We start from the raw sequence: 15827 nt of genomic DNA, 5'->3' as shown, positions 1-15827 counted from the left end.
TCTAATTTTAAGCTAATGCTGTAGAAATACAACACCAGCTGAATACCTATATAATTTATTGCAGCTCCTGCCTTAAGTTATAATCTAAGGCTTCATTACGTCATTGTGACGTCAAAAACGCTCTGCTTGCTTCATGGAACTTGAAAACGAATGCGACCTAAAACTATAGTCATTTTGACAATCAATCAATATCACATTTAATTATCGACATACGGTTTTTGCTGGTGATTGTGACGCAACAGTCAGAAGTCGCTGAACAGAGAGAAGGTGCAAAAAATTAAAAATATGGGACTTTATTGTTATTTTTTATCGTGATTTTCTTGCATATACTAAATAAGATATAAATAAGACAAGTCCTCTTTCCTCCTCCTGCTAAAGTAAAATAAAAAATCATTTTGTCAGTTACAAAAACATTTATTGCGGTATAATAATCATCACAAAAAATGTCTCCAATAACTGATGGAGTCTTCGAATCGCTAACTTAACCTAAATGGAAATGCTTGTTTAAATTAAAAATTCTAGATATGCTGCAGCATTTTTTTCACAGTTTGTGATTGCTGCTTTTCTTGACCAATCACAAACTAACGCAAATGCTGCAGATTGAGGACTTATATAATAGTGACCGCCAATATCTAATGGCAAGCCTTGTTACAAACAACAATAAAACTGAAAAAAACATACAAGAAATTACAACTTAACAATATTAACTTTAATATAATAAACATGGTTCTGATAGATGCATGTCTTGAACAATTCTCCAGACAGGGTCATGCAACCGTGTCCAAAGTCTGTCTTATTGTCGGTCCAATTTTGACAGAAATTCGTTATAGAAACGCACGGCCACATCTGTTGTGGATACATTAGAAACTGGATTGTGTACCGGAAGCTCGGGTTACCGTCTACCTTTCCAACATGCTGCACATTAAATTTAATAGTGAATTTACCGCAATTTTTGTAGGACAGACAAAACATTTCACCCATCGCGTAAAGAAAATAAATTGAGCCATTTTTGTCCTGTTTATTTAAATCTTTTGGGATCACCACATTGAGGTCCATCATTTGGTCTTTGTGCTTGTCGAGAAAATGATTATACATTGCTGGGAATAGTCCTTTCCAACCGCACCTATTAAAATTCTTAATTAATTTAAGTAACTACCTCACTGAAAATATTTTTGGGACTATGGTGTAGAAATATGTTAAACTCACTTTAGGATACAATGATTTTCGGATAAAGTGCATGTCGACTGGTGCTGTTTGATTTTATCTGATGTACTCGTAAAACCACATCCAATCTCCCGATTCCGGCAAGGATATTGCACTTTCAGGGTCAGTTTCTCCAAAGTGAAGTTTCTTCCAGAATCAAAAATTGACCTGCATGTAGGGCAGGTTTGCACCTTAGACTTGCATATTTTACAAACACTGTGACCTTAAATTTAATTTTTTTAGTAGGGAAAACAAATGTACAAAAAAGTAGAGAATTAACCTGTAGAGCATATGAATATGGGTGGGATCATGTATTCGCTGCAAACAGGACACTCCAGTTCTGCTAGCATTTCTTCATCAAGGGATGCACACTTATCTTTGCCTGTGACTCCACCCAATAAAATGTCGCCATCTTTAACGCCAGTTAGTTGAAAGATTTCCTTTTTCTGTTTTTTAACCACGCCAAACTTGGCAAACACCTGAATATTTAAAAAGAATGATTTAGTTTCAATACATTTCAGATCTACATATTTATTGTAAATGTGGTTGCCTGACAGTGAAACACTACTTTCTATGCTAATAGTGTAACATTACCTTAATGGGGTGTTGAAGAAATTCAGTTATCTTATCCATATCAACCTCTAGTGTAGCTTCACGATGATAGAGATGTTCAGTAAATTCAGAAAATGGTTCTAGACGGTTGCGTCTAGTTTTAAACACAATTTTACCACAAAAACATTTTGTGTTAAGTTGTTAATACCTGAGCAAAAGTGAATTTGTTTTATCCTCATCAGATAATTCAAGTTGATAGCGAAAGCACTGACTTTCCAAGTCAGTACCTACCAGCATAAGTAAGCACAGAAATCTATTCTGCCTGTCATGTTTGATTACCGCAATAATAATTTGATTTCCTATATTATAAAATCACTATACCTACATAAGTCTAAATAAGTGTAAAAGTATAACTTACCAACGGTGGTAAAAAATATTTTATTTTGACCATTTTCTGGCCATTCAAACTGGGGTGGGTTCAAAAATTCTTCCTGATGCACCTTAAGATGATCCATAAGTAGTTTAGAATTCCCACTCCAATTACATTTCTTGTCAGGGAAGAGATTGCTATAGGTTAATGGACACATAGTGCATTGAAATCTAATAAAATTAAATTAGTGTAATTATTTAACCAGCCACAAGAACAACATTCAAACCTGCAGTTTCTTTCATGTGACTGCACATCTTCAAACCTAACAACCTCACTGCAGCCATAACTTTTGTTACTACAAGGAAACAAAATATTTTTCACCAAGCTCTCATAGGCGTGTTGTCGATGAACGGCCCCAATACCATTAGTCGAAACCGCGCCATAGCATCGTCCGCATATACTGCCCAAGCTTTCGCTGTACATTATGGGGGCCACATTCAAAAGTCGTTCGCACACCTTGCAAGTTAAACTTTTGTCCAAATCCCCCTTGTCCACAAAAGAAAATTCTTCAGCCTGACAATCGCCCGAGGGCTCTGTTAATTTTTCGTTTAGTGCCATACCCAAATGTGAAACAAATTTTCAAAAAAGAAAACTAACAAACGTAAAAATAACGCTCTTTACAACCTTAAAAAAAAAACAACCTTAAACAAACATAACCTAGTAAAACGATTTTGAGTGACACTAGTGACACCACAATTTCTCAAATCTGTCAAGTGTCAATCAGGAAAGACAATGGCCGATTGTTTATACGAAACGTCTTATTTGTTAAACTTTAATTATTTGTTAATATTATTAACCATATTTTATTAAAGTTGAATAGGTTCTAAAACCTGCAGAAATTTAAATTTAGACATGTAAACATAGATGTATAATCTTATCATAATCTCCTTCTTATTTAATAATTTATATGTCCTATAATCATTATTTTTATCAGAAGGATACTGATGATATTTGGGTGCAATCAATGCGATAGTGACGTATTGTTTTATAAGTAGTTGCTAATACCAGGTTTGCTAATAGGCCTTTAAATCAGAAAAGTGTATTTTCTTATACTTGAAGAACTTTAGTTGTAACAAATCTGTAATCTAATCTGTGTAATCTGTATCTGCATTGTGCTTAGTGGTGAGATGAATGAACAAAAGGATACTCCACCCCCTTACAGCTCCCAACAATACCCAGGTAAGTGTTTGCTAAAAGGTAAAGAGCTTGCAACCTAGCTAACTACTTAATCTTAGGGGTCCATATGTATGGAAATCCAGGAGGGTACCCTCCAGGTCCAGCTCCACCAGGTGGTTATTATCCACCACCTCCAGGGGCTGCACCATATTATGTACCACCACCACAGATGATGCCACCACAAGGCTATGGAGCTACTGCCACTACTGTAGTGGTAGAAAATCCTGATATTGTAGTAATTGGTATGATGGCAGGTTCTATATTTTGCAGGTTACTTTTATAAACAAGTTTTTAGGAGGTTGCCCTGCCTGTCGAGTTGGTGTCTTGGAAGATGATTTCACTTGCATGGGAGTGCTATGTGCCATTCTGTTTTTCCCTTTGGGCATCTTGTGCTGTCTGGCTATGAGGGAGAAGAGGTGTTCCAACTGTGGAGCAACCTTTGGTTAAGCTATCTGAGCTAATCTTGTCTTACATCCATATTTAAGTTAGCTTAGAAGGAAATTCAACTAATGATTTAGATTTCAAGTGCCTTTTTTTGACAATTTTTATCTAACATTTTAGTATATTTTAATGTATTATATATACATATTAGTGCTTTATTTAGATTAATTTTTTTGTTAAAATCAAAAATTACATCTCTAAAAAGTCCTTTTTTCAAGCTCTATAACAACACCAAAAATGGCGGAATAATACTCTTTTTATTCTTTTATGCTTTCCATTAGAAAAAAGTAAAGCCTAGTTTATAAAAGTACCTAATTGAATCCAAAATTTCTTATGGCTAATAATAAAATTAAATTTTATTTTATGAACTAGGCTCAAGTTGAAGTCATATGTCAAAAATGACAAGTGTCAGAAATAATCTGATCAGCTTGTATTGTTCACCTTCTAAATATCTACTTTAACTTTTTATCTGAACTTCATTTTTCTGCAATCAATTAATAATTATTCAGCTAGATGGAATCAAAGTAATCGACAAAATTTGGTTTTTGCTAAATATGTAGTGAGCCATACACTTTTTAAAAAACGAAAAACGGTTCGAAATTGGTCTTCTAAATCTGCAATTCTTTTACCATTTAACCGATTTTATAGCTTTGCTGGTTTTCCAGATTCCTTCACTAAACATCGAAAAAAATCTCTCCCTATATACATACATATTATGATATACCATGAATGTCAAAGAGAGAGTCTTTCTTTTTTAATTTAAATGCGGTTTTGGAGATTTTTGTCAGTTAGCATTCCTATCTTGCACATTGTGATTACTAAAATCAGGTCAAGAAACTATGGAAGATCTAGTGTTAAATTAATAAGTAACTAATGAGTAGAACTTTTATTTACAATAATAGCTTGTTAGAAATATTTTACAGATATCTACCAAGCCGCTCAAACTCCTCAATCAAGTGTATCATGTCATTTTTGTTCAAACTAGAATTCTGAAACACGATTCGGAAAAAGTTTGGTTTAGTCTTATATGTTTGATATGTAACCATCATGGTGCCTTCTTTCATCATTGCGTCCTTGATCTTGGGCGCAACTGCATGTACCTTATTCCAAAAGTCCTGATCAGTTTCCAGTTTGTCTTCTAATCGTTCTTTGATGATGCTGGTGTTGAGGCTATCAGGTAAGTACCAGAAACACACATTGGTGCATTCAGGTTCTGGTATGACTATGTGAAAGTTATGTCGTGATTTTATTGTCTCATAAAAGTACTGTGACATGTCGAAAATTTTGTCAATGTGTTGTTCCAGACCTTCAGTGCCCTTTGCATTCCACATAAACCAAAATTTGAGCACGTCGGCTTTCCGGCCACATTGGACGTGTTTATCACCTAGGCAAACAAATTATTATTGTTCAGTAAGTATTATAATTACCTACTTATAATTTTTTATGTTTTTTGGCTATATACTCAATGAAATTTTTGTTTTAAATTTGTATCATCTTCAGTTTTCTAAATACAATTTATATGTAGGCTTACCGGTATCAAAACGAATATCGTAGGACTTGTCCTTTTGAAACAAATAAGCTGCATTGGCTGAGTGAGCATCACTGAGAACATTTCTGTGTCGTACAAGGAAAGTGGAGCACTGCTGAGGCGCTGTTAGTAACTTGTGTGGGTTCCATGTCACCGAATCGGCTCTAAAATTGACAAGTAAGATTGACGTAAAATTCTTTAAAACAACCGATTTTGTACATTCATCTTATGGTTACAAAGATTCTGTATAATACTCGTAGAATCCATTTGGGACAAACATGATGGACATGAAATCATTAGCATATAGGTACTGAAACCTATATAGGGGCATTAATAATTAATAATATCTAGGTCATGCCTTTCTAATCGTTACTAAAATATGTAATAATATTATGCAAATTAAGTTTAAATATTTTTTAAATGTAAATAATGATAATTTCCTCATCTGTCAAGGATGGTGAATTGAGCGCCGCACACGCGACCTCATTATAAATGATGTTTCATGCATCAACCGCGCGTAAACCCAGCCAATTACCGTTGATAAATCGATAACAATTCTGGGATTTGGCATCAAGAATGAAATTTCACACTTCCGATTTAAGCTAGCTTATTTATACACAAATTAAATCAAATTCGAAAGATAGCGTAGCATGTTACTTATCCAGTAAACAAATTACAGTTAACAACATCAAGGTAAAACAAAGAACGACCAGCTTAGTGAAAACAAAATCAAAAATCTTATTAGAAAAAAAAGTGAACTGGCAGACGTATACAGGGTGTCCGATAAGTAATGGTAAATAATTTAATGGTGTATTTATGGAGTCAGGAGAGTAAGTAGTTTTTTTAAATGCATTTTTTCAAATAACTTGCGATCCAGTTGGAGTTTCTAAAATTAGGTATTCAAAGGCTTCCGAGGGTGCCAAATTTGATTATCCATTCAGTTTTCAGCCAGCTTATAGAGGGGCAATTGGTAATCTTGGAAGATGGAGCGTTTTTACAACAAACAAAACACACGTTGACATTTTGTCTGAGATAAGTTGTGCTAAATCGAATTATTTGGGGTAACAATAATTCTGCACAAAAAAGATGATATACTGCGCAAATTTGAGAAGCTATCGTCCGATCAGCCCTGCTATCTTATACATATACAGGTGTGGTAAATCCAAAGCCGACCATAGGAAAACCGCGTAACGGACAGAGAAACGTATATTATTGCATGCGCGGGACTAAGACAGAAAACGAAAAAAATATCAAGTAGGCCATATTTTCAGCGCGCTGTTGCCAAACGCCAAGTTATTTTGTCGACGGTATTTGAGTGATACTTGGCGTTTGGCAACAGCGCCTTGAAAATATGGCCTACTTGATATTTTTTTCGTTTTCTGTCTTAGTCCCGCGCATGCAATAATGTACGTTTCTCTGTCCGTTACGCGGTTTTCCTATGGTCGGTTTTGGATTTACCACACCTGTATAATTACAGTCATTTTTGAAAATTGGCATCAAACAGTATGTAGCATGTTACCTTTCGATTCCCTGCAATTTGGATCGATGTTTTTTAGACATAAGAGCGCCACCACCCCACGCTGCGTCCACGTGCAACCACATGTCATACTTTTTGCATATGTCGGCAATTTGCTCCAAAGGATCGAACGCCCCAATCACAGTGGTTCCGGCGGTTGCGCTTACCATAAAAGGTTTTACTCCTATTTGGTATGGTTGACTTAAGTGCCTCTAGAAATCGAGCTGAGGTGACTTACCATCAGTTTCGATGCAACGCTTCACTAAGTCTTCGAGATGTTGGGGGTCCATTTTACCTCTGCGGTCAGTACGCACCAAGTGCACATTATCAGTCCCCAAACCCAGAAAAGCGGCAAACTTCTTTATCGAATAGTGAGCGTCTTCTGATGTGAATAGAACCAACTTGGGCAAAGTGTGTAGTCCTTTTGTCTACGCACACAGTTTGACATTTTTATTTCAGAGTTAAAAATAAAGACAATATGTAGGTACCTTAATTTCTGGAAAGTAGTAATGTCGGGCGCAACTAATAGCGTAGCCATTGGCCATCGAGCCACCCGGACAGAAAATTCCGTCTCCTTCTCCCTCGGGCCACCCTACAATACGGCGCATTTCTTTAAGTACAGTCTCTTCCATAAGGATAATTACGGGAGCGACTTCGTATGTGTAAGCGCTAGGATTGAGAGCGTCTGTCAGGATTTGGCCCACCAATCCGTACGGGTCCAGGCTGGAAAATAGTTGATTGACGAAGTAAGGATGTCCGGTCTTCACCGAGTACTTGATGACGTTTTTCACTTTCTTGATCAGTTCTTTATGAGTACTTGGAGTCTTTTTCAATGCAAAATCAAAGGTTTGCATCAATTTCTCTGGTTGGACGAATTCCAACACTTTGTTTCTGCGATTTGTGCCATCAAAAACGGCATCTTTCAGTATCACATCCAAGCATTCTTTCACGAATACTTCATGATCTAATAGGGTTGGTAAACTTTCAAAAGTGGCAAGTTGCTCGTGCTCCGTATGATGGGTGGTATTGGATGGAATAAACTTGTTGGAGCATTTTAATAGGCAGGCTATTTCTTCATCTGAAATAGAAACTTAGTGATGGTTATTGACGCTAATTGTTGGATTGTCTCAAACCTTCAGATGAACCACCAAGAGTGTCGCTGTATGTCTCCGCTTCGTCCAGATTTGGTTCGGTTTGACCATACGCGGGCATTTTTACGACAAATATAGATACGGATTCCTCGTGGTACACGACTGAACCACGCACCACCACTAAACGCGAAAAGAGTGTGATCGTTTGAAAGAACTACATTCAGTTTTAAACTATCGGTTAAGTGACGTAGGCATGGGGATTTCGATTTGTCAGTGTCGGTTAGTGTAAATTAGCTTTTTCTGGGTTTTTGCCACTGTTCAGCGCTCGAGATTGCTCATTTTCTTGTTAGTCAGATAATTCCCCTTAACTGGTTGGGTGGATCTTGTAAACTTTATTTTCCTTCGTTTTGCATTAAAGTGCAGTTTTCAATGCACTTTGAATCTTACGAAATACCTTTAGCCAAGGTCGGGCCGACAAGAAAGGTTGATTTTATAAAATATAAAACTAATTACATTGCTTATAATTGGTAGAAGAAACCCATCTAGCTTTGTGACCTTGTTTTAAGCAAAACCAATTTTCAAACTCGACGTTTGAATTGTTTTATGCTATTTTATATAGATTATTTTTTTATAATTAATTATGAATATTTGCTGCCTGCAATTAAGCTGTTTGAGTCATTTCTTGGCCTAATTAGGACTATCAACCGCAATGGTAAGATATACTTTGTTCAGGTGTACAACGGGGTGTTTTAAGTATTCGCGAAAAATCAATTGATGATAATAGAATTATTTGTAGAAACATATTGGCTTAAATACTTTGATTTCGAGATTTAGTTAAAACGGAATAAATAAAACTCATGGTATATGGAAGCTGATAGTGAACCAATTTCCGTTTTTTGTTTCTTTATTACCTATATTGTGAAATGATTTTACAACGTTACTTCCCGTTCCGCTCATTGCCACACCGTTATAATCATTTTAATAATAGTTATAATATGTAAATATAGTTATTTTGATTGGTGGTATTTGTCCAACCTCATTAATATATCGGAAGGTGACTATTACAAGGCGGCCGTATTTTAACTACTAAATATTAGGAGATTTGGATAAGAATTGTTCTACACTCAACAGTTACCTTGACATGGAACCTTCAATCACGTCTGTGTGCAAACAGGAGCGAAAGAAACAGATAAAACAAATACTGAATACCATCTGTTCAGAACTCCACTAATAATGAGCTCATAGGCTCTTTTAACTAAAAGATCTGTGCGATACTGCTAAAAACTTGTTATATTGTTTAAACCTAGTTTCAGAAAATATTAAGATGCATACAATACTTTAAAATTATTGTGTTGCATCTATTTTTTACAAAGTGTCTCAAAAAATCAGAAAAAAAGCAGTAAACTCCATCGATCGTGCAATCGGCGTCGCAATTACCATCGAATCGCAACACTCCCGTGCTGTAATTAAAGACAGGTTGCACCCCCTTCCCCTACCTGAGATGAAAAAATGTTGGGCAGCGTATAAAGTAAGCGTAAAAATCCAGCGCCTACATAATAATCACCCCCTCCAGCACAAAGGGGTTGATGGGGATGTAATACACTGCTTATTAAACTGGAACTCGCTCAAGCTGTCAATTTTTTCTACAACTATTGCTAGTACATTAGTTTGAACTTGCCATTACTATCATTCTGTTTGCTAAAAATAATCTGTTGTTTGGTTTTCTGCATAAATTATTGAACTGGTGGAGCAGTGTATCCAATTGAGGGGTGAAATTTTAGAGGGAAATTGGAGGGATGGAGATCCCCGCGCATCAAAAGCGGCGCGCGCTCTCAGCATCCCCGACAGGCCGACAGTCTTCATCCGCTTTTCGTTCGTGTTCGAACCCACCCCTCTAATCAGGAAATGATTATTTTTCAAGTTCTTTGCACCCTGTATAACAGTACAGGATGAATAGACACCCTGTATATGGGCATACGTTATGAAGTCGAGCGGTTAGGTTAAGTATCTCGTACTCCAACGTTCAAGTTTTCGACAGTTTATCAAGATGTCTGCGATACTTTCGTATTTGGCGGGCTTTCTTGCGTTGACAGGTGAGTTTTGGGTTTTTTGAATCTATATTTTCGTTTTATTTTGATTAAATGCAGATAGTTATGTTAAGGTGCGTATGTATACTTGCGAGATATTTTATATCGGTACACTCTATACACTTAATTTTCTTGTACTCCATATGGAAGCCGCCATATTGAATTTTTAACTTATTTTGACTTTGGCATTGTCATGACTTAAAAGTCACGTCTGTGATACCGGATCGTTCAGTTACTTGTTGGGCTGTGTTTCGTTTCCAACTTTGGTTACCTACGGTAACACGTTTTGAAATACTGGTTATCCTGAGAACCGGTTAGAATTGAAATGCGGTTATTACAGTAACACAACACTTACAGTATTATTACGTTATCCCCTATACTTCTTATTTTCGGCTGAATAGTCATAGCAGTTGAAAGCCATTAAACTGATAAGAAGATTGAAGAAACTTCTGGTTTAGTATCATGTAGCAACTTTTTATATAGGGTGTTCGGGTTTTTTTTTGTAGTACAATTTTAACCACAAATATTGCGTCCAAAAATGAAGCTATTAATATTACATTACTTCTTCATTTCTCAAATGCACTTCGATTTACAAGTTAACATAATCAACAAAAGAAGGACCAAACATTAATTTACAATTTGACAAATATCTACGAAACCGTAACAAACCTTATGAAATACAAGAAAAAATATATCTGAATGCAAATTGAATAATCACACTCCCGTGTAAACAATTTTTTTTTTTAGAAACAGCGGGGGCTTAGACAGATCTAATACTTAAGGCTATAATATTAATCACTTATGGCGGTTTCTCCGACACTTCCAAGATGATTTTTAAGTACAACTTAAGCTAAGTTGAGGTTTCAATGTGACCGATCAGGTGCAAAATAACACAGTCTAAATTAAACTTATCTCAGCTGTCCTTAAACTCAACTTAGTCAATGTTGGGGAACAATACTGTTATATACCGTATCTTCCAAGACCAGAAAAAAAGCCGACAAACTAAAACAATTAAGACAGCAAAACACAATAATTAAGTTTTTTGCGTTTCAAACTTTGAACCAAGAGAGAGAGAGTATCAAAGAATTCAAAGGCCAATTCTGACAGAACAGTATGTGATTTATAGAACTTTTTACGCTTATGACGTAACCAGCTCTTTAGTAGAAAGCGGTGAATAGAGTAGAGTTTTTGAGGGTATGGAAGTTTATGGCGAATTCAAATTCAAAACAGCTATAACAAATACCAGTGCAAATAGCATCACACATCTCTGTCAGTATGTGCGTCACTGCGCCCCCGTGACGTCATTGCGTATGCACCAATAAGAGACAGGTCAATCGAATGCAGATGCGGCCTGCAATTGTATGTACAACTCTCCCAATCTCCTGTTATATTTGTGGTTCTGTTTTACGAAGGTGTGTGCTCTTTGGAGCAGGAAAAACGGATGGAAAAAGCTTTTCCAAATTCCAATAGCGTGTAACTCTGAGAGAGGATGATACGGACACAGAGAGCGTCCGTCCAGAATTGAAATTGGGTCAATGGGCTTTTCCAACGCCCACCTGCATACAAACATCGATTGGTGGCCAATAATTATTTTATCTGAGCAGGCTTTGCCATCCGGAATCATGCGTAAGCTGCAGCCTAGTCATGGTCAAAGTGAAATTCAGTGCAAATCCCTATAATTTGCCACCGCTTCGAGTAAAAAATCGACTCGTTTGGATCATCAACCCCGAAACATAAAACAAAAGAATATCGCTTAACAGGGCACTCGTCCGTGCTGTTTAAACCCTCTCTCCGGTAAGCCGAGCTCTTTTATAAGGATTCTATTGTCTTATTATTACACGTATGTACATATACTCAAGGCATACACGAAAATCCCCTTTACAGTATGCGTTGCCATCTGTTATTAAGTACGGTCACTGTGCTTATAATATGGTCCTGTTTTAAGAGCCCCCTCCATTAATTAGAGTTTATTTTAATTTTCAAATTTGTAGTAAGCTTTTTGTTTGATTACAATGTTTTTTTTTTAAGTATCAATATACAGGGGACAACCCTGTGAGTCCCTGAAAAACAATTTCAACCTTCTGTATTTTTTTTGCTTTGACAGAATTGAGAGAATGTCTAAAGAGAAAAATTGTAGCTGGTTTAATTCGCACCAAAATCTTAGAAAGACATATTTTTTCCTAAAGGGCCTCAGAAGGAAGAAGAATTTGCTTAGGAATGTTTAGTGAGCATTTAGTTTCGTTCTACTCCCTCGTAACTCGCCCACATCGCAAAATTCAGGAAAATCTTAAGGGACAAAAATTGTAGCGAGGGATATTTTGCCCTCAATGACGTCAGAAATGAGTTATTTTCCAAAGGCTAAGATACGTCATCATTTGCCAAAAACTAATTATGTATATTATTTAACTTATTTTCAAGTACCTAGTTTATCGATTCGTGAGTATAGTTGGTGATAATTGAATTATGTATATTCATAAAGTTTAGAGTAGTTGGTAATTGTAAAACCATTACTTTTTTTTGGGTAATTGCGACAGCTCTAAAAACATGTGATAACCTGTTGGGACAACATATTTGTTTCCTTGTTGTATTTCCGATAGTGCTTGTTTTTTGGATTAACTAGATTGCTGCCCGTACCCTGTAATAGCTCGTCGGAACGCTTTAATCTAATAATCGGCCTTCGTAGAGCCTAAGATTATTTTCCGATTTAAGGTTTGTACCGACAATGAATTGAAGACCCCATTAAACCCATCAAAATCCTATAAGTGTTCGGATAATGCGTATTTTGTTAAACATCGTTCGTTTTTCGGTCGTCTCGAAACATTAAATTGAAAATTCGTTCAACACCCCACTTTTTTGGGCAAAAAGTCAGGAATAGTGTATTACGTACTCAGGTGGAAAGTGTTTGATTTCTGTCGAGAAATTAGGTAGTTCGCCGTGACGAAGTCGAGGTGCGACCAAAAGCATATTGACATTTAACTGGGTGGAAAGTACTCACTTTCCACCAAGGTGGAGGTAATTTTCATCTTTCCATCTGGTTTACACATAAGAAATAACATTATTACATACATGGTTCAAAATAAAACTTTTTGTGTTTTGGAGAAATGCTTAAAGTGTGACTTTCCTTGACTTGATGTCAATGGTCTCCAGAACACAAATTGTTCGCCTTCTCGAATCATCCGGAAGAGCGCTTCGAAGAAGGAATAATTTCCGGTCTAGAGACGGTGACGAAATTGGTTCTGCAGCGTTAATTTCAAATGGCGCTGCGTCCGAAAAAACGCAAAAGAAAAAAAAAACACAAATCCAATTTAGACGCGGTCCTGAAAAAGGTCCTTTTAACAGCCAGAATTCCTATTTTCAATTTTCTCCCCTCATCATCTCGGATTTCGGTTTACTATCGCCTTATCTCCAAATAAATAAGGATCTGCCGTCAGCCAAGCGATCTGCACGCAAAAAGCGAATTTTCTTCGTCCGGATCTGGAAAAGGGGATTGAATTGAAACCACCAAAGAAGTACAATTGCGGTTTGCTAGTTATTCACTTTCAGCGTAGCTTATTGTCCAAAAAATAGAAAATTATAAATAAGGCCATTTTTGGAATCCTATAGTTTATAAAATACAGTTTATATCCATATAAAGTTGAAGTGAAAAAAGCCAATTATATGATTGGATAAGTAAAAACTTTAAGTAAGTATTACCACAAGACGCTTATGGCCGATTGTACCAAACTTACATAATTACAAGCCACACTAACTTTCATTGTGACAGCAAAGATGTACTTTCTGCTCAATGATACGAGAGTAAAAATAATAAAATCGGTCAGTTAGTTTCGAAAGAAAATAAATTTAATTGTTTAGTAGTAAAGATGATGAGGCAATTTCTTAGAACAGTGTAATTCCATTTGAAACCTACTTATTGCTACCCTTAATTTTCTAGTGTTATCACCACAACACACAATGTCATCATTTTAAGCTTAAATTTTTTACTAAGTAGTCTAGAGGTATGCTTTCATGCTAATATGTTGACAAACCAAATACCTTTTGCATAAACGCGTCCTCTACTTAACTGAATAGAATGTTTTTTTTTACTCTCGTCAAGGTATGTATACAGGGACTTCTGCATTGAAAAACATTTTCAGTCGCCTTTCAGGCTTCATCACAGAGCGTAAAATGAAATAGAAATCCATTATGATGTGGCATAATAATAATACCTACTAACATAGCTACATAATACAACCGCAGAGATAAGTATTAAACGTTCACGTGATTTCTGTCTGGACCGGAACTGGCTCCGAGAATTAATATCCCGCATTTGCCATCTAAAATAAGGGAAAACGACGGAAAATAGTTTTGGATTCGCATATGTTTTTTGAAAGACAACTAACATTGCTATGTAGGGAAAAATAGGTGGTTTTCCATCCAGCAAAATTTATAGGTACTCACAGGTTAAAATGATAGTTAAGCAAAACAACAACCAAAATAACTACAAACAATCCAGTAGTTAGTTAAACCAATTACTAGATTGCCAGATCAGGATCGATCTGTGTAGTAATGTACGTACGTAAGGTAGAGTAAGTAGTACCTTATTTGAATCTATTTGAGTTTCTCCTTTCACAAATTTACCGTACTGATTGTGACGAAAGCCAAAACCACTCTGTAAAAAATGTTAAATTAACATATTGTGTGCGAAGTACACAAAAGATGATACATTCGTACATTCAGTCTAGAAAGTAAACTATATTCTAACGGTTATTAAAATAGTAAATTATTGGGTCTAAATTATTTCTGGCAGATTTTAAGTATTCCGCTAATATGAAGAAAATCTCCGCAAGTTTTTCGTGAAGCCTGTCAGGAAATTTCAGCTCAGAAAAACTTTATTTTCAGTGAAGGCGTGAAATTGGATAGTTCGGACTGGCGACGCGAGGAAAGAAAATTCGCAGCTGAAAAATACGTCGAGACTGATTTTCTTGTACGGTGGCCAACTGAAAATTAAGTGTAAATCTTTATTTAAAAAAATCATAACAGAAAAATGATGAATCTTTAATTAAAGCTAAATTAAAAACACGGCAAGCGAGTTGAAAATAGACCAGAACTCGCTCGCATCAATTCTAATATGAATGGTAAAAAAAGCTTTAATTTTTTGCTTTTCCTATCTCGCTTTTAAAAAATCACTTTAATCCGTCGCACAGTTTCCAACGCGGGACGGATTAAAAAGAAGAAAATCGCTTTAAGTCGTACGTTTAGAACTCCCGCTATTTGAATATTTTTTAATTTGGCCTGCTCCCATTGTTCCAGGTGTTCTATTCTGTTCCAATTAGATTCGCTTTAAATACATCATAGTATCCACCAGTTTATTCTATACGACAAATATGCTTGATGGGTTTGGTTATGAAAATAGTAGATAATCGGAGTGCATAAAAATAAACTGCATGAGTTTATTTTCTTATTTTTTTGGCGAAAAAGCACGACACCGTTGACACCGTGTGTATTCCGAGTAATCCAAGAAAAAATACTGAATTACTCGTATTTTTTCGATACTTTTCCCGGGAATTTCCCGTAATCGTTGCTCGAAGAATTGTAATTAAGTGAATTTCTAGAATTGCCACCACTCGCCGGAATGTTGAAGAATGTCAGCGCGCTTTGCTGTACAATTCATTATTTTTGGTGTGCATTATTTCCAGGAACCGCAAACATAAGGCTGTTTCAATTTTTATTTTAAACTGTCGTAAATTTCAGTCCTCAACGGCCAAGTTAATATATCATAATGTAAATATGGTAAAGTTTTCGCGCTTCTCGAAAGTTTTACCCC

At 36.0% G+C, this 15827-nt stretch overlaps 4 protein-coding genes across 8 annotated transcripts in view; 2 read left to right on the top strand and 2 right to left on the bottom strand.

Annotated features, from left to right (window-relative positions):
• Positions 1 to 393: 393 nt before the first annotated feature.
• On the bottom strand, positions 394 to 2865 carry LOC145732238 (uncharacterized). Its single transcript, XM_081984359.1, has 7 exons — positions 2412 to 2865; positions 2174 to 2355; positions 1964 to 2114; positions 1798 to 1909; positions 1484 to 1682; positions 1207 to 1426; positions 394 to 1123 (listed from the first exon to the last, which is right to left on the bottom strand). The coding sequence occupies exons 1-7, from the start codon at positions 2741 to 2743 to the stop codon at positions 688 to 690; spliced, it is 1632 nt and encodes a 543-aa protein (XP_081840485.1). The 5' UTR covers positions 2744 to 2865; the 3' UTR covers positions 394 to 687.
• Positions 2866 to 2926: 61 nt separating this feature from the next.
• Positions 2927 to 4009, top strand: LOC145732252 (uncharacterized). Its single transcript, XM_081984385.1, has 3 exons — positions 2927 to 3364; positions 3421 to 3603; positions 3657 to 4009. Exons 1-3 carry the CDS (start codon positions 3313 to 3315, stop codon positions 3806 to 3808), a joined length of 387 nt encoding a protein of 128 aa, XP_081840511.1. The 5' UTR covers positions 2927 to 3312; the 3' UTR covers positions 3809 to 4009.
• A 664-nt stretch (positions 4010 to 4673) lies between these two features.
• On the bottom strand, positions 4674 to 8147 carry b (glutamate decarboxylase-like protein black). The gene is made up of 6 exons (XM_081984356.1): positions 7980 to 8147; positions 7335 to 7924; positions 7085 to 7274; positions 6850 to 7030; positions 5334 to 5494; positions 4674 to 5186 (listed from the first exon to the last, which is right to left on the bottom strand). Exons 1-6 carry the CDS (start codon positions 8056 to 8058, stop codon positions 4720 to 4722), a joined length of 1668 nt encoding a protein of 555 aa, XP_081840482.1. The 5' UTR covers positions 8059 to 8147; the 3' UTR covers positions 4674 to 4719.
• Positions 8148 to 9791: 1644 nt separating this feature from the next.
• The window catches only part of Dscam2 (Down syndrome cell adhesion molecule 2), a 31156-nt gene continuing 25120 nt past the window's right edge, over positions 9792 to 15827 (top strand). For 3 of the 5 annotated variants that reach the window (XM_081984340.1, XM_081984338.1, XM_081984339.1), the window contains exon 1: positions 9793 to 10030. In XM_081984340.1, coding sequence (XP_081840466.1) covers positions 9985 to 10030 — 46 coding nt within the window. In that variant the 5' untranslated portion in view covers positions 9793 to 9984. Of the gene's footprint in view, positions 10031 to 15827 lie in introns of all 5 variants that reach the window. The other 2 variants (XM_081984336.1, XM_081984337.1) reach the window with 1 other exon arrangement.

Source organism: Ips typographus, linkage group LG7 (genome assembly GCF_016097725.1).
Source record: "Ips typographus isolate SLU linkage group LG7, UJ_Ityp_2.0, whole genome shotgun sequence".
In the NCBI taxonomy this organism is placed as follows: domain Eukaryota; kingdom Metazoa; phylum Arthropoda; class Insecta; order Coleoptera; family Curculionidae; genus Ips; species Ips typographus.
This window is presented reverse-complemented; position numbering and strand designations above follow the sequence as displayed.

Excerpts from the sequence above, each read along its gene's own strand:
- LOC145732252 (XM_081984385.1), top strand. The coding sequence starts at position 3,313 with ATGAATGAACAAAAGGATACTCCACCCCCTTACAGCTCCCAACAATAC. Across the intron at positions 3,365-3,420 it reads CAGCTCCCAACAATACCCAG|GGGTCCATATGTATGGAAAT; the intron begins GTAAGTGTTTGC and ends ACTTAATCTTAG. Across the intron at positions 3,604-3,656 it reads TCCTGATATTGTAGTAATTG|GAGGTTGCCCTGCCTGTCGA; the intron begins GTATGATGGCAG and ends ACAAGTTTTTAG.
- b (XM_081984356.1), bottom strand. The coding sequence starts at position 8,058 with ATGCCCGCGTATGGTCAAACCGAACCAAATCTGGACGAAGCGGAGACA. Across the intron at positions 7,925-7,979 it reads TCTTGGTGGTTCATCTGAAG|ATGAAGAAATAGCCTGCCTA; the intron begins GTTTGAGACAAT and ends TTTCTATTTCAG. Across the intron at positions 5,495-6,849 it reads AAATTGCAGGGAATCGAAAG|AGCCGATTCGGTGACATGGA; the intron begins GTAACATGCTAC and ends TGTCAATTTTAG.
- LOC145732238 (XM_081984359.1), bottom strand. The coding sequence starts at position 2,743 with ATGGCACTAAACGAAAAATTAACAGAGCCCTCGGGCGATTGTCAGGCT. Across the intron at positions 1,427-1,483 it reads CATATTCATATGCTCTACAG|GTCACAGTGTTTGTAAAATA; the intron begins GTTAATTCTCTA and ends ATTAAATTTAAG. Across the intron at positions 1,124-1,206 it reads GAAAATCATTGTATCCTAAA|GTGCGGTTGGAAAGGACTAT; the intron begins GTGAGTTTAACA and ends GAATTTTAATAG.